At 34.0% G+C, this 21,780-nt stretch overlaps 4 protein-coding genes across 10 annotated transcripts; 2 read left to right on the top strand and 2 right to left on the bottom strand.

Moving 5' to 3' along the window:
• Positions 1-553: 553 nt before the first annotated feature.
• On the bottom strand, positions 554-7,398 carry LOC124175930 (transmembrane GTPase Marf). Of its 6 annotated transcripts, none has more exons than XM_046556578.1 (14): positions 6,921-7,113; positions 6,571-6,602; positions 5,762-6,051; positions 5,561-5,687; positions 5,060-5,453; positions 4,879-4,986; positions 4,600-4,620; positions 3,784-3,937; positions 3,566-3,704; positions 3,111-3,424; positions 2,718-3,013; positions 2,464-2,628; positions 2,182-2,378; positions 554-1,970 (listed from the first exon to the last, which is right to left on the bottom strand). In XM_046556578.1, the coding sequence occupies exons 3-14, from the start codon at positions 5,937-5,939 to the stop codon at positions 1,766-1,768; spliced, it is 2,298 nt and encodes a 765-aa protein (XP_046412534.1). In that variant the 5' UTR covers positions 5,940-6,051; positions 6,571-6,602; positions 6,921-7,113; the 3' UTR covers positions 554-1,765. The 6 variants fall into 6 exon arrangements, with proteins under 6 accessions (XP_046412534.1, XP_046412537.1, XP_046412536.1 ...); XM_046556581.1 differs by having other exon boundaries at positions 5,762-5,944; XM_046556580.1 differs by lacking the exons at positions 6,571-6,602; positions 6,921-7,113 and adding an exon at positions 7,147-7,398.
• A 1,024-nt stretch (positions 7,399-8,422) lies between these two features.
• LOC124175926 (caspase Dronc) lies at positions 8,423-12,139 on the top strand. 2 transcript variants are annotated; one of them, XM_046556572.1, is made up of 6 exons: positions 8,423-8,676; positions 9,026-9,258; positions 9,364-9,637; positions 9,949-10,187; positions 10,364-10,628; positions 11,008-12,139. In XM_046556572.1, exons 1-6 carry the CDS (start codon positions 8,539-8,541, stop codon positions 11,152-11,154), a joined length of 1,296 nt encoding a protein of 431 aa, XP_046412528.1. In that variant the 5' UTR covers positions 8,423-8,538; the 3' UTR covers positions 11,155-12,139. The 2 variants fall into 2 exon arrangements, with proteins under 2 accessions (XP_046412528.1, XP_046412527.1); XM_046556571.1 differs by having other exon boundaries at positions 9,358-9,637.
• An 891-nt stretch (positions 12,140-13,030) lies between these two features.
• LOC124175927 lies at positions 13,031-16,257 on the bottom strand. The gene is made up of 4 exons (XM_046556573.1): positions 15,687-16,257; positions 15,217-15,576; positions 14,834-15,137; positions 13,031-14,746 (listed from the first exon to the last, which is right to left on the bottom strand). The coding sequence occupies exons 1-4, from the start codon at positions 15,819-15,821 to the stop codon at positions 14,487-14,489; spliced, it is 1,059 nt and encodes a 352-aa protein (XP_046412529.1). The 5' UTR covers positions 15,822-16,257; the 3' UTR covers positions 13,031-14,486.
• A 38-nt stretch (positions 16,258-16,295) lies between these two features.
• Positions 16,296-21,636, top strand: LOC124175925. The gene is made up of 6 exons (XM_046556570.1): positions 16,296-17,320; positions 17,422-17,539; positions 17,700-18,050; positions 18,130-18,408; positions 18,783-19,087; positions 19,211-21,636. Exons 1-6 carry the CDS (start codon positions 17,223-17,225, stop codon positions 20,073-20,075), a joined length of 2,016 nt encoding a protein of 671 aa, XP_046412526.1. The 5' UTR covers positions 16,296-17,222; the 3' UTR covers positions 20,076-21,636.
• Positions 21,637-21,780: the final 144 nt, after the last annotated feature.

Here is a 21,780-nt window from a genome sequence, read left to right as displayed (position 1 = left end):
TCACCATTGTTACATCTACCAAACTCTTATATTAATTGTTGTACTAGATGTCGAACTTGCAAATTTCAATTAATAAAACCCTGTAATACCATATTGTATATCTCGCCAATAAATTGTGTCCATTCAAATCCAACCCAATGGCTACAATGAGTGTAGAATAAAAAATTTACGCAAAAGATTTCATTAACTCTTCTCAGAGAAGTCTTGCGATTGAATCGTTATCAATCATTAAACTTAAAAGAAAAAATACATGCATAATACGAATTTGATTTCCTTGAACTACTTTCAGTTTATTTGTACTACATACAATATCATTTCTACTATAAATCTTATGAAGCATATGCGGGATTTGATGTAATTTGTAAGTATACGACATTTGCTGATTGATAATGTCGCTGACTCTTGTTGGTATTGACGATAGTTTTTGTATTCTTCGTGAACCTAGGTCGTTGGATTCTGACAACTCGACAAATCGGGAACGTTCAGGATGGATGTTCGGAATCCAACATATGTACACAGAGTTGACAATGGTATGGTTGATAGGAGTCTGGTATGCAATAATCAACTGTTTATTAATACGATTCTAACATACATTTAACACTCGTCCAATGAAATTTAATTACCTAGTTGAATTCAACAAAGTATTGGACAATGATATTGATTCTTCGATAATAGATTGCTATCATAATTTTTCAGTATATAAGTATAGTTCTTTCTTTACAATAGATCTAGGATTTGAATGATTATCAAAAAAAAAATATTAACATACATATCAATCACAATCTTGCGCTAATTTTAATAATTTTCTTTAGTTATTCAATTCTATACATACGAAGTGACTCGGTCCAAATAAGGATACGAAATTAGACCTAAAGACAGCATGAACTCACTTCTTTTGCAAAATGGAAGCTTGCTGTGGGGATGTATTAGATTAAGCTAGGTACTCTCTATCGCGTTTACGTACTTCTTAGGTTTTGAAATAGAAAACGGGTGTATACATTGTTCATGCAAAGCTATATCCTCATTTCTTGAAGTTCTTTGCAGTTGTATCTATTCTTATATTATAATAATGAACTAGAGAAAACTTTCAAAGTATGCCAGCTATTGAAGTTCCCCTAATTTAAAATCGTGAGAAAGATCAATGCAATGTTTAAGATGCGTAAGATCTGAGAAAATCAGGTTGCACACAATTTTATGGTACCCGCAGAATTGGGATGTAATCACAAGGGTAATCACAATTTTATACACTCGATTAGTTCAAGAATGTAATTGATAAAACCGGTATTGATTATTAGTTAACCTTCAAGGTTCTGAGACTAGATATAACATTCCACTTACGGTATTCAAACTTCCAATGAATTTATGTATATACAGACTTCAATATGACGCTTACCTACAATTGTAATTTTTTTATATGTGCGTAATTGAACACTCCCAAGTGATTAATATCGTATTGCAGTAACTATTGAAAATCTAGCAGCATACGTTAGATATATATGTTAGATAAAATTGACGTTGTCAGGTATGAATTATTGCATAACAACTTTCGTATACGTTTGTTTGTGTATAAAATTCTAAATAAAGCAAAATTCATTGATTTAATCATTGTTCTAAAAATGGTATAAAGATATGAGAGTATAATTGTCATACTGAATTAGGTATATATAAAAAACTCATCCTTCCAGCTGCTTATTGATAGATTTCTAAGATCAAGGAAGTCATCGAATACTTTAGCAGCCTCATTGATTTTTTTGCAAACTTTTTTTCAATTCAATGACTTTAAATAGGCTGCATCAAATAAATCAAGTTCATTAGCTAGATAATTGGCTTTGTTACGGAGGACCTTTGCGTTAGTTGCTGCTTCCTCCAGAGTACGAAGAGTAGTTGCAATCGTTTTAAGTTCCACGTCCATTTCGGATGTCGCCTCATCCACCAAATGACACAGACGAGCGAATGTACTCGATAACTCTCTGCACAGTAATAAAACAATTCTTTAGAATTTGTATTTCCGTAAAAAATTATTTGCTATTATACTACATTTGGTACGTTTGACTTTGACTATTCTGAAATGAAAAATGTACAACCAGAAGAATCAGAAATCAATATGCTGAGTACACTATAAATTGATGTTCATCCTGGAAATTATTCAGTTGACATAAATAAGTGAAAGAAAGAACTTACTGTTGTACTTGGTGACTACAGTTGGCAGATGTTAAGTCAACAATTAATCTTAGCTTTTTAGTTGCGTGGTTTACATATTGTTGCTTGAATGTTCTTTCTTTAGCTTTTTTTGTCCATGTTAACCTTTCGTATAGGTACAATGCTCCATAAACAGCACCAGTTACGGCTATGAGCCTCCACCCAACTGTTTTCAACATCTGGAATAGCATTTATTACGTCAATTCAAAATACAGAGTACTCTGAAATATAGTTAAAAAATCACCGTGGTCATTCAACACTTACAAAGCCAGCAACGAGTAACCCTCCCATAGTGCCCTGAGATGTTATTGAGGCAATTGCGACACGAGTTGCCAATGACCAGTCATCGCCTCTTGAGGGGATGCAAGTTGGACTTGTTACAAATTTCACCGAATCTATACTATCTGTAGGGGACATCAGTTGAGGTATCTATTGAAAATCAGAATAAAAGTTTTCAACATTATAATGTAATACACCATAGCTCAGACGGCGTGTAGAAGAAAGTGTCTTTGACTCACTGCTTGAGGATGATTAGAAATCGCTAGTTTCTGTCCTTGTTTTCCTGCAAATCTATTGATCAAAGCAGTGATTCCCCAAGAGAATCTAAACTCTAAATCCTCGTGGAAATCCGCGCAAAGATTGTCACAATTCAAGCGATACAAAATTTCAAATGGCTCTCGTCTCGGTAAAATATTAATCGACAATTGCTTTTTATTATCTGGTAGTAAACTAGCCATACGCTCAGTCATCTCACGTTGAGAATTTTCGATATTCAATGCTAACGCAGTGCTGAGTCTTGCACGTAGATTTGATCCTGCAATTACAAATGATATTTCAAAGTCAGTCGATATTGTATGGCACTTTACAGTGAAAAACACGAGGCTTAAGTAAAAATGGAGACGAAGACTAACCTAATCCATTTTCAACGTGACTGTGAAGTTCTCTTTTATAAACATTTAGCACTAAAGGTTCTGGGTGAAATGGAACGCTAAACTCATCTACTAGTACAGCCAATCTTCTAATTTCTTCATTTAAAGCTTTCGAAACTCTTTGCTCAACGTCTTCAACCATACGGTGAATCTTGTCTTTCATTTCCTGGGTAAGCAGCATTAGTTGTTGTTCTGTGAAGTTCAATTTGTCATGTACTTCTTTCTTCACGGTCAACTGTGAAGAACGCATCTTTTGTGTTCGTTCAAGTATCTCATCTAGTGTCGATCGAATTTCCCTGAAATGAAGGTCATTTTAAGTTATATGCCGAGTTTAGTGTTCTTTCCATCTTTGGGGCTATACTTTACTGTCATTTTCTTGTAGCTCAACAAATTTTCTATGAAAAAAAAAAAAACGAGTGAAAATGATGATAACTCACATTGCAATATGTTTTCCTCGTTGGGAATGTTGCTCAAATTTAGTCTTCACCGCCGATTTTGAAATACATTCCTCAAACTTACGTTCAAAGTCTTGAAATTCGAAATAACGATTTTGGAAACCATCCGCCAGTGCTCCATCTGTGATTTTTCATTGACTATTTGGTATATGAAATTGCACTAACTTAGAACAACTTATGTTTATTAGTAAAGAACTTACTATGAGCAGGTTGACCTCTTTGTTCTTGTAGTCGCGCTTGAAGTGTTTCTTTAGCAGATATAAAGAAAACTCTTTCCTCGGCATCCTTGGGTGTATAAACCTTCAGTTCTTTGGAAAGGAAATCGACAGCTCGTTCTTGATGTTGTGCCCTGACCTGTAGAAAACAATTATGTGAACATGGCGACAGTTTAAATATTAATATCTGAGGTATAAGATGGTGACACAAATCAGATAAGAAAAATTCTGAGAAGAAAGTTCCTGAAAATGTATAAGTAAATGGCTACACCAGTAGAACTCTTTTGAGAAATAAAATAGAATTCAATTTGATTACATCTGAAGCAGTAATTTATTGGGAATTATGACCGTAGTTTGCTGAGTAGTGAATCATTACTGCAATGGTGCGAAAAATCATATAGGAATGCACTGCAGCTGTAAAAATAAATTCTGGGAACAAAAAACTGAAAAATCGTTACAATTTGTAAAAATATAAATGATGTGACCAAATTCGTCTCATTTTTCGCGTAGGAAAGTGTTGGAAAAAAATTAACATGTCTCATAAAAAAAGTCACGAACAGAGTTTAATGGCATAAGGATTTTAAAATGTAACGAATATACCATGAATAGAAAAATGTCTGATCCGGTAGCAATTAAAATTTAGAGACAACACAGACAGGGTATCGGAGAATCATTGCACGTATCTTGCATGCGTTAACTGTCATTTGGAAAAATGCTCTTTTTGTCTGTGGTCAGTGAATAATTTAACATTGTGCAAGCTTCTACCAAGTGATTACAGTTTTATATTAATGAAAGGCTTACCTCCCTTTGTTCATTGACCAGCTGAAGGAAAAATGAGACATTACTCCTTTTAAAACTGGGACTAACCAAAAGAAAAAGAACAATAACGACCTAGGGACCTGGTAATTTAGAACTAATTCAGAACAAAACATCAATAATAAAAAATAGTGTTGTAACTTCCCTATATAGTATCTATCATGTTTTTGTTTGACATGAATCTCAACAAACCTGATGTAACAAGAATCATGACTGAAACATAGTTAGGTTTACCGTCATTATTAATGGAGTTGAAGTAGTTACCTGATCAAAGAATTCTGGTTCCGAAGCAGAGGCGTCCCAGCGATTGTTGAGGATGAAAATATTGGGCTTGGACAGCTTCGTAGAAACTTTATGGAAAAAATTTTTTTCCTAATTGTAAAGAAAAAATAAAATGATAATTCACATTGATTTCTTTACAACAGTACATGTTTCAGAAACTTACAGTGACCATAAGAGTGGATTCTGCATTTGCGACTAAAACAAAGACATCTGCATCCAGACAATGCTTATCAATCCACTCATCGAGATTGGGTGTTACGTCGACACCAGGACTATCGACAAATACCACATCGTCTCTTAACAGTAGACATTTTTCTCTTGGCCAAAAAATTCGTACCAAATGACTTTCACACAATTTTTCTTTACACAACGCATGACCAAGCTGACCCACGGATTGTACGGGCTGTTTTTCTGTAGATCCTTCAGTGATCAGGTAGGATTCACCGTTGTCTGACCCTTCAACTTGAAGGAAACAATTTGTGGTATGTCCAATGCCACTTGGCAATATTTTATCTCGCAACATTGCATTTATGACCGTACTTTTTCCATTGCTGGTTCTATTAAGGAGTAAATTATCTCTTTGTTGATGATTATAGATTGGATGGTTGAAAAAAAATTTTTTTGCAAGTGTAACATTTTTACCAAAGTAATATGTTACGCTTACCTTCCGAAAAAAGCAACTTTCATATGATCTCGTTTAAGCACATCTCGTATTGCGTGTACTTTATAGACATAGGATTCAATTGTTTCTGCTTCTTGTGTATTAACGATATCACGATCATCTCTTAAGGCTGCAGAATGATCGAGTTGAGTCTACAAGTATCGATGAAAACCTTAAACTTTATAAGGATCATTTAAAACTTACAATGCATGAATCCGACGGCATCTTGAACGTAGTCATCTATCTCTACGAAGATATCGTTGATTTTCTTTTTAGCCTTGACAAAGATCTGCAGAGGAGAATTATCAGTTCTGAGGTCGTTCGATCGGTGCTGACCATCTCCCCCAATCATGGATATCGTACGATTGATATAAGCAGCCATTTTTGCTTATATTTTGTTGGACAACGATTTAATCAGCAAAGTAAGGGTAACACAGTGCATATACAAAGCAGACGGGGTTTTCAGATGCAGTGCACACAGCATGCAGGAACAACTGAAAACAATAAAATAGCAGAACAATAAACTGGCTAATAAAGGATCACGTACTAGATACATATACCATTACTGCTTTTCAGCACAAATCATTATCACATGTATGTCTGTATCCATCGTTTCAATAATTATTACTACCTTTTTAAACAATAATAAGGAAAAACCTAACTGGACAAAATGAAATGTTTCTTAAAGACGTGAATATTGCATAGATCAATCTAAGTAAGAGATGCAGACGTACTTAATGCTAATTAGTGCTAAGTGAAAAAATTGATAATATAACTAAAATCGGACTACCATCTAAGAATAGCGACAATATATTGAGACGAGATGCTACATAAATCAATGCAATAAAATCTTGATAAGATGAACAAGAATAATACTAACGCATTAATAAAAATAAGAAAATAAAGCTACCACAGAATGTCAATGGTACTGCTACAAATCAGACTAGAATGCTAAAATTCTGGACTAAATTGCTTGAAAAATAAATACTTCAGTTTTATTAAAAGGTTGAAACCTGTTTATTCCGATGCATCAGTATGCTTTTCTCTGTGGAAAAAAATTTTGTTGATTGAAGAGATTCTTAAATATAGTTAATTTATACTACATAAGCTTTGTAATTTTTATTAGGTAAGAAGTTTCAAGTAATGTAGATGAAAGCTGGGGAAATCGAGGTTGTAGAGCTTGTCTCATGATACGCACTGTTTTTGCAATTGCGCAGTTCTGTACAACACATAGGTCGCAAAATGTGTAATGCGTTTTTGGGCGAGATTGTGAATGATGTAAAAGCGAACCTAACCTAACCTAGCCTAACAAGGTCAGAAAAAAACGAATATTATGATTGAAAATACGGAACTGACAACGTACAAGATTCGCAATGTTCCAAGTAATGGTTTATTAATCTCGACGAAACTTAGTGATTGTCATTACGCTTACAATAAACTGAGTCAACTCGTTAAGTCCACAATAAGCACACACCACTAAAGGTGACTACAAGCCATCAACGAAAGAACAGGCGACTGCAACCAAGTCGCTCACTGACATGTGTGCCAACAGTAGTCAAATTTCGATCTAAATCTTTTAGCAATCTGACCTTTGACTCATTTTTTAAGCACGGTTTGCGGAAGCTGGCCCGCCGGACTTAATCTTTCCGTTTAACCTCCCACTTTCTAGATGCATATCTCTCAGCATCTTCAATCAGGTTCAATCTCCGAGATGATCTCTAATTAAGAAGGGGAAAAGAAAGATCTGAATTATGCGAGGTTGCCAATGACCGTCGGTGAGTGAACTTGGAGCTCGTCGTGTCACCTGCACGCACCTGTTACGTCACAGAAAGTATATGTACATATTGGGAAATCATCCACTCAGATACGCTACCTGACGGATCAAATATAAACTACTCTATGCAGGTCAAGCTTAAACTGCTGATATCAAATATAATATGTGAGAAATGTAGTTTAAAAGTGTTAAACTTTTTTTTAAATATTAAGTAATCAATTATTATCTATGAGCTTAGTTATTACTTAAAAACATCTTAAATTTCAATATTTGATCAAAAAATTTAATCATGGAGTTTCCACCACGAGAAAATAAAAATAAAACTTTCTGCTGCGTGTATGGGTGTAATAGCAAGTCTAGTAAGAACAATACAGTTCGATTTTACACTTTTCCTTCGGCAAATTCTAGTTTTGCAGTGATCAAAAATAAATTTGGTGAAGATGAAGTAATTGATCGTCGATTAGCTTGGATAAAAGCATTGAAAATTGGGAATGAGGTTACACAGTCAAAAAAAGTGTTTTCATTACATTTCACCAAAAATGACTTCATACCAACATGTAAGTAATTACCTATAGAATTTCATTTCATAATTATTTGTTTATCATCAATATCAAACGAAATTTTTTGTCGTGTAATATTTGTCAGAAAAAATAAAAAACAATAAACATTAAATTTTATTTTTCATTGCAGCCAAAATTGCGATATTGCACCCACAATTTCATGCGGTGGATCTTTTAAACGAGAAGTTTGGAGACAGAATGCAATTATTTTATACTCATTATCACAACTAGTATCTGATTGCTGTAGGCCACATTTCATTAGATGTCCCGCATCAAGTATATCTTCACCACCAATAAAATTTTTATGACTAGGCTGAGTATTTGCAAACTCACAAATTCCTTGTATTGAAAATTTCATATTTTATTGAATTTTTTTTGAAAATTCGAGTTTAATAACTGTAGATAAATACACGCTTTCACATAAGAACACGAAAGCTGATTTAAAAATGCGTTTTAGAATAGTTACTGCTTCTGCCGCAAGGAGAAGCCACGCCCCCGGCAGATTTCCCAATACACGATTGTGGGCCACCTTCGGTGCGTGGCCGCCTAGGTGTCACGTCGACGCTCCAACCTAGCTGGTATCACAAAAAGCCGAGCGTTGGAGATCTCCCTACTCATCTCTGGTGTTACAAACATTTCTTTTCGCAATGAACGAAGAGGACCGTAAAAAATTAAGAAAAAATTTGGGCAAACTAGTTGAGGAAATAGATTGGCGTGAAATATTTCCATTGTTACTGCAACATAAAATTTATGGCGAAAACTATAAAAAGATTCAGAAGTGGCAGGTAACAATGCGACACAAGATACGTATGCTATTCTCCTTTTGCATATCACATTAATAATTTTACCCTGTGTATTATCCACTTCTCTCTCTTTTGTTTCCAATTACACCATGTATTTTCTGAGAGAAAGCACTGAAATATGTTTTTATTTTGTGCTTGAATGATTCATCTGTAGAAACGTTTCCATGTATCTCGTTCCATTTACATTTATACTGAAAATCTACAGTATACGTCACTTGGACTATACCATTTTCAGTACTGACAATACTTTCAGTCAATTTCCGAACACGCTCTTAGTCTATGATTTGTCTACTTGTTAAATGTATTATTTCTGTGTATTTCTAATGCTTAGAAACACTTGGATGACATGGATAATAATCGCGAAATATATTTGACTATAGAGTCACGTGGTCCTAGAGCATTCGACAGTTTTGTTCAATGTTTACGAGAAGTGAATCGCAATGATTTAGCAAATTTATTAAAACCAAATGAAGTTGAGAATAAAAGTGAAGAAACAATTCCAGAAATTAATAGGAATATTGTTGACCCTCTGAATAACCAAGTAATCCGAAACGAATTTTTTGAGTAAGTACAACTTGGATTAAGGAGTGGAGTATATGAAATGTATCAGGAAAAACATTACCCTTATGATATTATACATAATTATTTCCATTTTCTCTACTGGCATAGGGAAGATGACTATTATAGGAAGCTTCAACATGTCGAAGAACCTCTAAGAATTCGTGTGAAGAAATCTACTAAGTTAATGGAGACAAAGAATGATAATATTTTGAATTATGCCATGTTTAGTAACCCTCGTGGCTTGGTCTTGATTATCAATAACATATTGTTCACTGAAGGAGCCAAGGAAAGGGCTGCTGCCAAACACGATGAGGACAATTTAAAAGAATTGTTTGAACAAATGGGTTTTCAAGTTATAGTTCGGCAAAACTTGACACGAGAGGTAAGTTACTAACATTATCAGATTAGTACATATTTGATATTTGTAGTAAGAATGGGTAGTAAAGACGTAATTAAATGAAAATGTTCCTGAATAAAATAGTTCGTACTTGACCAAGAATGATTCAATGTAAACTCGTAGAATAACATTAACAACTTCAACCTTAATCAAAGTGATTATGTTACTGATTACGCCATGGAGTATTTATTAAGGACATTCATTTAAGGATGTCATTCCTTTTATCTCTGAAATCTTATATTTTTTACTGCATAATTTTTCCCATTCATGTTTTGAATTAAACAATAAAATTGCAGAAAATGCTAGAAGAAATTTCAGCATTCGCCATGAGACCAGACTTACGTCATGTTCATTCAATGTTTCTTATAATTATGAGCCACGGTAATGAACATGTCGAAGACCATCGTTCGGAAAGTGTAGTATGCGGAACAGACAATAAAATGATAACTGCATTTGGGATTTTGGAATTTTTCACTACACGAGCATGTCCAAACATGTCTAAAAAACCAAAAATTTTCATTTTTCAGACTTGCAGGTATTTATTTTACTTGAAAATGATTCTATTACTTTAAATAATACTTAATTAACTAATGGTTATCATACAATCATACTTAGATGTTTAACAAACAATGTTCAAGGAACAGTGACATACTTCTTATCCATGTATAAATGAAATATGATTTTCTTGTACTCACAATCAATATTTTTCAGGGGGCAAAAAGAACAGCGCATGGTGGAATCGGACGAAGTAGGCATCAGGAGACATGAAATAGATACGAGTCAGATGACACCAGAAAATCCATCTGCACAACCGATAGGATCCCGAGAATATTCGGATATGCTTGTTGCTTTTTCTACTTTGCCTGGCTTTGCGTCTCACCGGGATACGCTAAATGGAAGCTGGTTCATCCAGGCCTTTTGTGAAGTTGTGATGAACCATGCCCATGATACAGACTTGCTCAGATTGTTTCAAATAGTAGGTGTTGCTGAATTTCTTCATTTCTAGTTATATCTGTTCGATATTAAGACTGTCCTAAGAGAAACAAGCTAGTGCGCCAAGTATGAGGTACAGTAATGTTCGAAAAATGCATTCACCAGGCAGTAATAGTCAGACACTTGAAACTATGTACAGTATGCACATAACTTCTGCTAAAGTATTGGACAAACCTGGTAACAGGAATACTAATTCCTCCACTCTTGTAACTGACTAACACTGCCTTTCTTGATTCGTACTTGTATTATCCCCACGTACATTGACATGCATAGTGGACAATAATTGCCCTATGCTAGCAACGGAATTTCAGTAGCTGCTCGAACTACAGACTCCATTCTAATTAATTATTTTTTCTTCGCAGACTGACGAAAGACTTGGCTACATGCATGCTGCTAGTAAAGAAGTGCAAACGCCAAATACTTCTATATACGGATTCACAAAAAAATGCTACTTGAATCCTGGATATTTTAAGACTTCGGCTGATACCCAATACTCCAACAGGGTTTGAATAGTTCATTTCAATATTGTTATTGCTGCATTATAATTACTAATTATTAATACCTGTGATCACAGTATTCTAATCATTGTTATTGAGGTTTAAAAAATGCATTTATAATCTAATTTACAGTCTAGTGCTGCATCCCGTCAAAAGAGTGATAAATGAATGTGAAGTAGAAAGTTGATTTAACCAGTTCCATGCAAAAAATCGATCAAAGTTTCTCTTCATATTTGGCATTCATCAAGTTGGGTGGAAACGAAAGAATTTTTAAGCCTCGACTTTGATTAATTATTGTATGTTATGTTTGGTATAATTGTGCGCTTACACACGTTAATCAATATGTACGTTGATCAACATGTATGCTTGTCTGTTTCAACTTAATTTTAATATGAGGTTAAACGAGTAAGATCTACATATATTTCAGTATTTCAATGAAATACTTGATTATTAAAAACTGATTTCTATCAGAAATATCAAAATTGTGATAGAAGTTCATTACCATTGCGATTGTCGCTCATACTTTATAAAAATTCGTGAGTTATTCAGAGATTAAGAAAACAATATTATTGCTGCTTACTGTCATCAGTTCGGGTAACAGCTTCACGATTAAAATGAAACATCTTAAAAGATCAAGACGACCGTCTTTGGTCTGTGCATAGTACTGTCACACAGCACAGTTCACCGATCTGTATACTACATAGCAGAATTAATATTTGTTAGTATAGAATTTTTATATAATTTATACATACATGTATAAAATATTATCCACATGGATATACTATATACACATAAATATATATATATATATATATGGGGCATTCCATGTCAAATCTACCCAGGTCTAACCCTTGACCTCTTTGATTTCCCTCGCCATCTTTTACATGATTGTCTTGAATCTCGAAGGCACCAAGTTTCAACTTCCCGTTTCTCTGTTTTAAGAGAATAAAGGAAGTTATTGTAATCACTTCGAAAATAAAGAGCTCAGTTTTCATTACATCTCGACGATTTAAGGTCCACAGACTCACCTCCGACTATTTTCGGATGGATGTCCGTGTGTGTATGTATGTACGTAAATGATCAATTTTTCTGTCCGACGAACAAGTTATCGAATTTTAGTGAATTTGGTCTCAATCAACGCGACTTTTCCAAACTTAGAACTGTTTAGATTTTAGCTTTGATTGGATCAGTACTTTTCAAATTATTTGAATAAAAAAATAACGAATAATTAAATAAAAATGATAATATTTAGAGAATGGATGAACAGAGTTTGATAAAAATTGGTATTACATTTTAGGCATTCTTTGGTGAGCTGCTGGTATAGGTATCAAAATAAACCGAAGTTCAGTTAACGACACACAATATTGTTCTAGTACACTTTGGTTGCTATACCAGTGGCTCGCAAAAAAATGCATTTTATGGTCACTGATCATCAATCTCAGGTCAGTTTCGAAAAAACTCTACTTTTTAGCTGCAGGTCAAACATGGGAGTCCAAAACCCAGAACTTGTCTGATTTTCATGTACGGTACCTCAGGGTTTTTTCAGTTACTTACCACGAATTTGACATTGTGCTTCCAAAGTTCGAATAAGATAATGACATTATAATTATTATTACTATTGTTATTGTTATTATTTCAGCTCGAAACGAATTTGCAAACGGAAAGTTTAAAGTTGGGTCATAATCAGCCCAAATCTGCTTGTTATTTTCGAAATATTTCGAATCAATTTCAAATAGCTACAGTTTTTGAACACGACCATATTGATCGATACAATTAAAAAATCTCAAATAATTCTGACAAATCATGTGCCATATTAAATGTTTTGAGCCTTGAACTGGAGTGAGCTGGCATTCCCTTCATATTTTCTTTGAGCTTTTTTCAACAGAAATAATTTAAATGGTGGTTATGCCAACATTTTCAGATGCAGCACCAGATTTTTGAGAATTTTTTCAGACATTCCCAAACTAATTGATTATTTGCAATTTTTACGTCTTGAGGAATAAAAATCTCTTCAGAAAAATATTAAAAAATTCTTAAAAATCCAGTGTTACATATAAAAATGAGCAATCACTCGCAGTAAATTGACTCTTGCTTTTTACTTTTGCAAATGTATCTTTCGAAAGAAGCTCGAAAAAATATGAAGAGGACATCGGCATACTCCGGCTTGAGGGTGAACAGTTCTGACATATGAAACAGGATTTTTCAGAATTGTTTCGGATTTTTTCAATATGCTGATAAAAACGGTCGTTTCAAAAATTGTAGCTGAGTTAATTCAATTGGAAAAATTTTGAGAAAAAAATGTGGTGCCTTGAGTTGAAACAATCATATAGAAAATCGTGAGGGAAATCGAAGAGATCAACGGGCAGATCGAGGTTCATTTGACGTGGAATACTCCATATATATCTTAAATATATCGTAACAGGTTGGCCGGTCCACTAACATTCCAAAAATCTGTTTTTATAAACTTCCTCCCGCGTCAGGTAGATTGACATTAATCAATTTCTCGTAAAATAATCCTGCTATTGTTGGAGAGTGCGTTCTGGTCAGACAGGGCTAAATAAATATAGTGCCCATTTTTCATCTTTTTAACTCTGCGAGACAGGCTTTTAAGTTATATTTTGCAAATTATTCGATTATTGATTCACATAATCATTTATCAGCGCTAACTAACCAGAACACACTTCCTAAAATCAATATAGACACATGAAAAGAAATTTCAAATCGAATCAACGTTTTACAAAAGAGTGAGATGAATCCTTATAAGAACTCTTAAATTGGCTACGTGACACCACATAACACCTTCACAAGTAATCCAAATCGTAGATACGTATGAAATGACCTGGATACCTCCAAAATATATAAATATCACATAATGTGATTAAACTTTGATTCATTTCAGCATTCAGAAACAGTATAAAACGTTGCAATTATGGCCATGTAAGATAATTTTATTGATATTCCCCTACATAATGAATTTCGAATTATACTTATAATACTCTTCCAGTATGCAGTAAAACTGTATATTGATGAAAATATATGTAAATCAAATAAATTTTTTTACCAAGGAGTTAAAAATATAGTTTTTTTCCCATCAAACCAATCCTGAGGTTTCTTCAGAACTTGTACGTACAGATCCTTACTAAACTTCTTTATATGCTCTTGAGAAATTACAGAATCGAAAATGATAGTAGAAAACTCATTAAATATTTATTTTGAGACCACTGTTAATTTTCATTTTGAATGTATAATGCTAATGGACAAAAGCACAGAATTTTTGCTGAAATTGCATAGAAGTTGTACAATATTCATTCAAAGTTGAATTATGATGTGAATTAAAAAATATGTTAATGCTCGGTAGAAATGAAGTTTTTGATATTACTTTCTGTAACATTGTTCTGTTTTGTTATCGCCAAATATTCCTCTATGACTTCTTCTGATTGGATTGTGTTGAAAAAAGTCTTTTTACTTTGATGGATGTAACAAGTATCATCAAATTTAAAATAAAGCCCAAGCACTATGTTCAATGCTGATGTGTCGTACGCGTGACAACCGGAGTAACGATACTGGGGCTTTTTATTGAATCTACAGCCAGCTGATTGAGCACCTAGAAGATGGAAAGAACGTGTTTAATTGCACTGAGAAATCAGAGATTAAATTCTGCACCACAAAGAATCATTTATATAATACAGACCTATGGGGCATATGCAGTCCCTTGTTAAAGCACACTGTACCCATGGTAACATCACATTTTCCCTTATTTTTTTGGTGTTACTAATAACTAAGTACGAAGCCCTTATCAAAGGTAGGAAAAAGAAGCTTTCAGCAGAGGCATGAAAATACTCGTACATCTTTGGATGGGTCAAGGAACTTGTTGCGTGTTTTGTTGGCCATGTGAGAAACCCATATTTTGGAAACAAATACGCTGATATCTCGGACGAATTCAAACGCACATTTGAATCCATGTAAAATATATTTCCAAGTGTATTTAGGGCTGTCTAGAGATAAGACGAATAAGTTAATTAACGTTGAAAATAAAGAAAGGTTCACGGAATTAAGAGGGTAAAATATTTTCACCTGTATAACCAAAGGCCTGTAAACGTGCAATCTATCGTCTTCTGTATGAGCAGGGTAAGGGCTCAGATCAAACTGGACTACGCTACACTTGCTGCTGTTGCAAGTTGACTTAGCATTCAGTAATACCTCATCATTCAGTCCAACACTGTATATCACGATATTGTAATTTGGCAAAAAGTGGGTAACATTTTTGACGAAACCATATATTTGCTGCTCGCTACCAGGACGCAGCAGTGTAACAATGGTTACGTTTTGACTGGGCACAATTGGAGTAGTGTTGATTTCATGGTCCAAGCCAAGCAATACAAGATACTTTGAATCAGTAACCAGCCGTTTTTCTTCCACATCTTTCAAGTTTTCCTGGGATTAATAAAATCATGTTTGAATATGATGAACAAACGATTGAATCACAGTTACTGTTTACAATGATATTCATTAAAACTTACCAGGCTATCGCAATTTTTGCCTACCTGAAAACTTCGTAGTTGTTTGTGTGTTTCGGTGACTAAAGTTTGTATCGATGGTCGCTGATTACTGAGAGCGACGAAAAGAATACTACTGCCGACAATGCAAATGAGAAAGAAGAGTAGACCTTTGGTCCGCATCTCTCATTGTCAATTAGGTATACATATATCAGTTTATAAGTTTATCTCTTGGTTCAGTCGTACGTTCGCTTAATGTTTAGGTTCATTTTTATGCGAGTCGCTTTACAGACGCATATATTGCACATAGTACATACAACACGTAGCATTACTTAATTAACTATTAACCACAGTTTAAATAAACTGTTACATTGTGGATTTTTTAGTATCCTTCGATCTTTAATCCAGCGACGCTGAAGCACCTTTGGAACTCATGTCACTCTGAGTGAAACGTCAGTTCGGCACCTAAGCCGTTCCTAAGCCTTTGCACACAAGCAATCGGCTATCCAGTTAGTATATACACATATGTATGTCAGTGGTGGCCAATCATAAAGCACCATTTCTGCCCGAGAATCGCGCGACCATGCCACTGAAATAAAATGTAATAAAATGCTGTACAGTGGCTCCAATTTACCGCTTCGGAAGTGTGAAACCTAGCAGAACGTCATCTCTGCCGGTTTCAACATCAAAATTCGTTCAAGATTCAAGAATTTAATTGAAATATCATTTGTTATTTCGCATCACGCGTACGTGCAAAATCCAACCCTTCACCGCCACGGAGTAAAGCGCCTTTGATCGCGAGACAGATTTAGATTTCCACGCAAGAAAGGTTAGAATACTCGTTGAGAATACACCGGTGTGATAACTGACGGTATTGCGAAAGAGGGGTTACATGTTGGTTGGTCAAAAAAAAAAAAAAAATTCGGCATCGCACACGTGAGAGTAAGATCGCTACAGTAGCACCGTCGGGAAAACCGTACAAATTGATTTAACGCGAAAGTAAAAATGTAACAGTGTATTCTACTGATCTTCGAAGTTCGAACAAATTGTTGGAAGAAAATTTCGACGAATGAAAATCAATAAACTATCACCAATATCAATGATTAACAAGTGCTACATGATAGGTTATAAAGCCATTAGTGAAAAGAATGCGTGAACCATATAACGTAAGACGTGTCCGCCATAAGACTTATATTTCCGCGAACAGAAAATTCTTTGATCAATTCAAGTTAAACATCACACTCTAAAGTATATGATGAAGCTAAGTTTTTGTTGAAGAATTAGATTCCGCATATATCAGGTGTCTAAAATTCATTCCATGTGTTCTCTGGGTGTATATAAATAGCGTCTGTAGCTGCCATTAAATCGCGAGATACGTTACGCGATAGCTTCTTGGCGGGAGATATGGGATATACTTAGCACCGATTTTACTCGTCTAATCGTATCCAGAGGTTTTCAGTTTTTTTTTTCTAACTCAACAACTGCATTGAATTTCGAGCTTGCGACATTGAACCCAGGGAGTCTGCAAGAATAAATAAAAAAAAAAATTAAAAAAAAAAACGGTATTGAATACATAAAATAAAAATGTATTTAGATGATTATTTTGTACTTAATTTAACGTCTTTTGCTGGCGTCTTTTTTACACTGATTATCACTTGCCTCACCGTCATTCAAAAGTTGAAGTGAGTCTGGTTTAATTTGTCTTAATACCTAGTAATAGGTGATATGAAACCCCTTGTGACAATAATTGAAATTCATTTATTTATGTTTTTCATCATTTCAGAAATAGGTGGCCTGTTAAAGTAAACTGCTGGTTTTGCAACAATGATTCGAAAATTTGTAGGCAACAGAGAGATTGGTGGCTATGTCCATTTTGTGAGCAGCACAATGGATTTACAGAGGTAAAATCATGCGCGTGTCTGAAATTTTGATATCTCTTTATTTAGCAATTTATTTTGTGTGAAGTTTGAATTGAATTTTTGCAACTTGCACTTGCAGTTTGTGTTATATGGAACTTTTTCCTATATCTCATTGAAATATTGCTCTGCATCTCATTTGCAGAATGGTGACTACAATTACGATATACCTGAACAACACAAAGGTCTGACGAAGAACTCAGTAAGATATTGCGAGTTGTCTACTCAGAAGGAATCTTCAAAAAAAAGTAGTCTTTGTTCAAGATGTAACAGAAATGAAGAGATTAAAATGTTACATCTAGCTAATTTCGAACCTTCTTCCAATAAAAAATACGACCATGAACTTGCGGTATTGAAACATAAATTGGAGGAAAAGTACAAGTTATGCCAAAAGTGTTCCAAAGTTGTTGAAGGTGTTCTAAGTAAACAGGCATTGTGGCTTTTACAATATAAGATGGCATTTTTCAAGAATAAACCTATTCAGCATATCATCAATGTAAGAAAACATTGATTTCTGTGTATTGAAGTGTTTATCGATTGATATTCATTAATTCACATATTTCACCACTTTCCAGAATGCAAGAAAATGGGAACGTGTATTCCGAATTCTTTTAACAATATTGAATTCAGCAATGTTATTTGACGCCACCTTTTGGCCGCTTCCAATTGCAGGACTGTTGCTGCAGTTGGGTGCTTGCATTACAACTCCTGCCAATAAACAAAACTTGGATACGCTGATAGCATTTTTTTGGATTTTTATTATCATTTTAATGCCCTTTTCAGAACTAAAACTGTTGAAAATTCATTTAAAAAATGAATATTTTACTGTAGAATATATCACGCAATTTCATGTGGTAAGTTGATCTTTGATTTCACTATATCTTGCATAGTATATGTAAAATAACTTTCTGTTTGAACTGATTCAGTTATTTTTCATGTCCTGATAATTTTCTACTTCTAATTAACTAACGAATTACAATTAGTTGTATGATTTACTGTGCTAAATATTCATTATTTGAAAAAACAAACTTTAACACTTCATATTTTGCAATGTATTGAAGATGTAGCCATATTCTGAAAGCTAAAACATGCATATGGCTTTGCCTTATTTTTATGTAAATACGGTATATTTTCTCAGCGTATTGTGATGTGATCCCAAAAAATCTTCTTGAAACAGAAGACGTTAGAGTTTTTGAGATCCCCAAAAATCAGTCATTTAAATTTACAGATAATGGGATTAACTGTGATAATTGGTCTCATGAATTTGAGATCTAGTTCGTTCACTGTTCCAGTGAAATCGAATGTTGCTTTGAAGAAACTAGAATCACCTAACAGTAAAAATATCCAACCAGAATGTGTCGTAACAACTGCTGCAAGGATGACACCATTTGTCGAAGAAAAATGTATTAAAAATGAAAATGTAGATATTAAACAGTGCCGATCACCTGTTAATATTACAAATTTATTGATGACACCTGTGTCTGTTGAAACGCCAATGCCCATCAAGCCAACTATATTTATGCAAAACTCAGCGTACGTTGTGTTTCTAGTCATATTTAATGGAATATGCTTTTAGAATTACTACACTTGAAATGATATTACATTTTATGGATTGTTACCTTCGGAGTAAAAACTTTTGACATTAAATTTTTGCAGGACGTTCCGACACGACCCCATAGGAAAAACATCATCCAGTAAAATTTATCGTACGCAGCAGTATTCAAGTACATCAAATTTGAATGGTTCTTCAATTAAATCTCTGGACGACAAAAATTCTCTCAACGAAAGCCTAAGCACATTGAGTTCTCTCTCATTGAGTAATAGTGATCGCAAACGATTATCTAAAACTCCGAAAATATTTCAAACTAAAGTCTATGATAGTCCAAGTCCCGATTTATTTAGTAAAATGAACAGATCACCAAACAGAAAATTTTTCCTAAGTCCCCCAAAACTTAAATCCGTTACACAAACGTCTTGGGTAGCCGGTGGTTATTGGCAGGCAGGTATGAATGCCGCAACACTATCTAGGTCGTCTAGTCAAAGTTCTGGATTTGGTTCGACAGGCTCAAATTTTGTCCCATCCAGAGAACCTTCTATATACAATGATTTAGATCGTTATTCTGCTGTCTCAGATATGACGCAGTGTTGCCACATGTCGAGGCATAACAGCATCAATTCAATCCCGTCCTGCTGCCGTCAAGATTCTGCATTTTCATTTCAAAGACCTGACAGTCCTGTCTTTTCTCAGTTTCCAAAAATACCGCAAGATACAAACTTAATTGAGAACAGTGGCCCGTCTCAAAATTTTTATACCAGTAATCTTTTTCAAAATCACCCGTCTGTGGCAAATGGAAATCATAACAACAACAATAATAATAGTAATAATCATAACCATATCCAAGATGTACCGATGCAAACTATTCACACCACTGTTCTAACTAGTCCAGTCTGGCTAACTGCCCTACTATGCGGTTCTTTAATATTTAATATGGTAGTCTTGTGCACTACACTTCTACGTTAACACTGCTTAGCATTATTGAATATAGGCTCTCAATTGGAGTATAATTAATTTGTTTTTTTTAGCCTGTGCAGAAATGTTCAATTCAACAAAATAATTGGGGATTTTCGATAGATAAACTTGTCACTTTTCCCACAACTCTCACTTTATATATTTTAACTGTTCGTCAGTCATTGCGGTTTGCTGACATTGGTCAACACTGAAAGAGGCTGGTAGAAACTCATTTCTCAGACTACCTAAACGAAGTAGAAGCATCAGAACAGATTTCAGTATCTCAGTGAATTACAAAAAAAAGTTCCAATAGTTTCCATCTCTAATTACAATTAGTATGAAGTGACTAGTTACATTGTTTAGTTTTTTTTTTAAATTAACTTTTAGGTCACAGATTCACTTTCTTGAATGTGATTGTTTGGTTACTATTAGTAATAGTATACTTGACTTTAGTGTTGTTGAATTGATTCAATTTTTTTTCACATTTATGAAAAGTGTCTCGATTTCAATCAATGACGAAGCTCTTAGCGAAACAGGAGAATGCTGTTTCATCTACACATTGGTATACACATAAGACTTTGAATTTTACAACTCTTAGGGGACTTTTGATATTAAAAATTATACCTATTGATTTTTGCAATGCTCGTCACGAAAACTAATTTTTAAAAAAACTTTTTGATATTTAGTAAGCTTACAAATTCTGGAAAAAAAAATGTAATCTAAGGTATAAAAGTGTTACACTATGCTGTGTTAAGAATTTGTTCAAGTCGCATTTGTGTTATGTTTTTCAACTTGTGATATAATTACTTAGTAGTATAATCATTATTTCGTAAAGACCACCAATTATCTTGGTACAAAATTGCACATAATTTTCAGTAATATTGCTCAAACACCTTATATGCTGGTAATCAAGATGTGTAAGAATTCATTGTGTAATTGCGATTAATATTTGCCAATGGGTAATGGTTTTTCCATGTTTTTTCGTTTTAATATCATTATCAACAGCAGAATTGCAATTAAAATAGTACTGCCAGTACCAATATACTATTCTCTATTTCTATTTTCAACAGTCACTATCACAGAGCTTCCAAATAGTTAATTTAATGAACTGTAAACCAATAAGACTGCGGTAAACAAATTTTGTTCACATACTATACATATTACATACACCTTTTTTGCCAATGTAAGTGAAATAAAATTTTTCAGTTAGCACCTATAGTAAGTAAAATCAGTGAAGTAAATTTGTACTGTGCTATCTGAAAAATTCGAATGGTAGAGTTTCGTCAGTATTTCATATATTTTATAAAATGGATCTATATTACATACATACATACATCAATACGTAATTTAATCATGATTTTGTACAGAACACTTTACCTATGGTGTATTTGTTAAACGAAAAATGCTGTTTGTTAAACCCGTTGAATGCATTCAATATAAAATTGAATAAAACAATAGAATGGTTTCAATTTTCCACTTTTTTTTTTAAACAATGATTTGATTTCTGAGGGTCACTCATCGTTTTTGAGCAACCACTTTCTTTTCTTCTTACAAAGCTTCTGCACTTTCACATATTGGAGCTGGTGATTTACTGTTAAAAAGTCAACCGTTTAGAAATAACAATAAATGCACAAGTTCTATGTTAATTTTGTCAGAAACTCCTGTATCTCAAATCGGAAATTCAATCTGGTATGTTGTTTGCCAGCTAGGACTATTT

The sequence above is a fragment of the Neodiprion fabricii genome, chromosome 2 (genome assembly GCF_021155785.1).
Source record: "Neodiprion fabricii isolate iyNeoFabr1 chromosome 2, iyNeoFabr1.1, whole genome shotgun sequence".
Taxonomy (NCBI): Eukaryota; Metazoa; Arthropoda; class Insecta; order Hymenoptera; family Diprionidae; genus Neodiprion; species Neodiprion fabricii.
The sequence above is the reverse complement of the archived record's forward strand: the minus strand, read 5'-3'. Positions and strand labels throughout refer to the sequence as shown.

Bases quoted from the DNA above. Each gene is read 5' to 3' on its own strand.
- LOC124175927 (XM_046556573.1), bottom strand. From the start codon at position 15,821: ATGCGGACCAAAGGTCTACTCTTCTTTCTCATTTGCATTGTCGGCAGT. The intron at 15,138-15,216 runs GTGAAAATATTT...TCTTATCTCTAG, and splicing joins ACAGGCCTTTGGTTATACAG to ACAGCCCTAAATACACTTGG. The intron at 14,747-14,833 runs GTCTGTATTATA...TCCATCTTCTAG, and splicing joins GGACTGCATATGCCCCATAG to GTGCTCAATCAGCTGGCTGT.
- LOC124175930 (XM_046556580.1), bottom strand. From the start codon at position 5,939: ATGGCTGCTTATATCAATCGTACGATATCCATGATTGGGGGAGATGGT. The intron at 3,705-3,783 runs GTAAGTTCTTTA...GAAAAATCACAG, and splicing joins AAGAGGTCAACCTGCTCATA to ATGGAGCACTGGCGGATGGT. The intron at 2,379-2,463 runs GTAAGTGTTGAA...ATGCTATTCCAG, and splicing joins GGTTACTCGTTGCTGGCTTT to ATGTTGAAAACAGTTGGGTG.
- LOC124175925 (XM_046556570.1), top strand. From the start codon at position 17,223: ATGTATTTAGATGATTATTTTGTACTTAATTTAACGTCTTTTGCTGGC. The intron at 18,051-18,129 runs GTAAGAAAACAT...ACCACTTTCCAG, and splicing joins CTATTCAGCATATCATCAAT to AATGCAAGAAAATGGGAACG. The intron at 18,409-18,782 runs GTAAGTTGATCT...TTAAATTTACAG, and splicing joins ATATCACGCAATTTCATGTG to ATAATGGGATTAACTGTGAT.
- LOC124175926 (XM_046556571.1), top strand. From the start codon at position 8,539: ATGAACGAAGAGGACCGTAAAAAATTAAGAAAAAATTTGGGCAAACTA. The intron at 9,259-9,357 runs GTAAGTACAACT...TTTTCTCTACTG, and splicing joins ATCCGAAACGAATTTTTTGA to GCATAGGGAAGATGACTATT. The intron at 9,638-9,948 runs GTAAGTTACTAA...ATAAAATTGCAG, and splicing joins GGCAAAACTTGACACGAGAG to AAAATGCTAGAAGAAATTTC.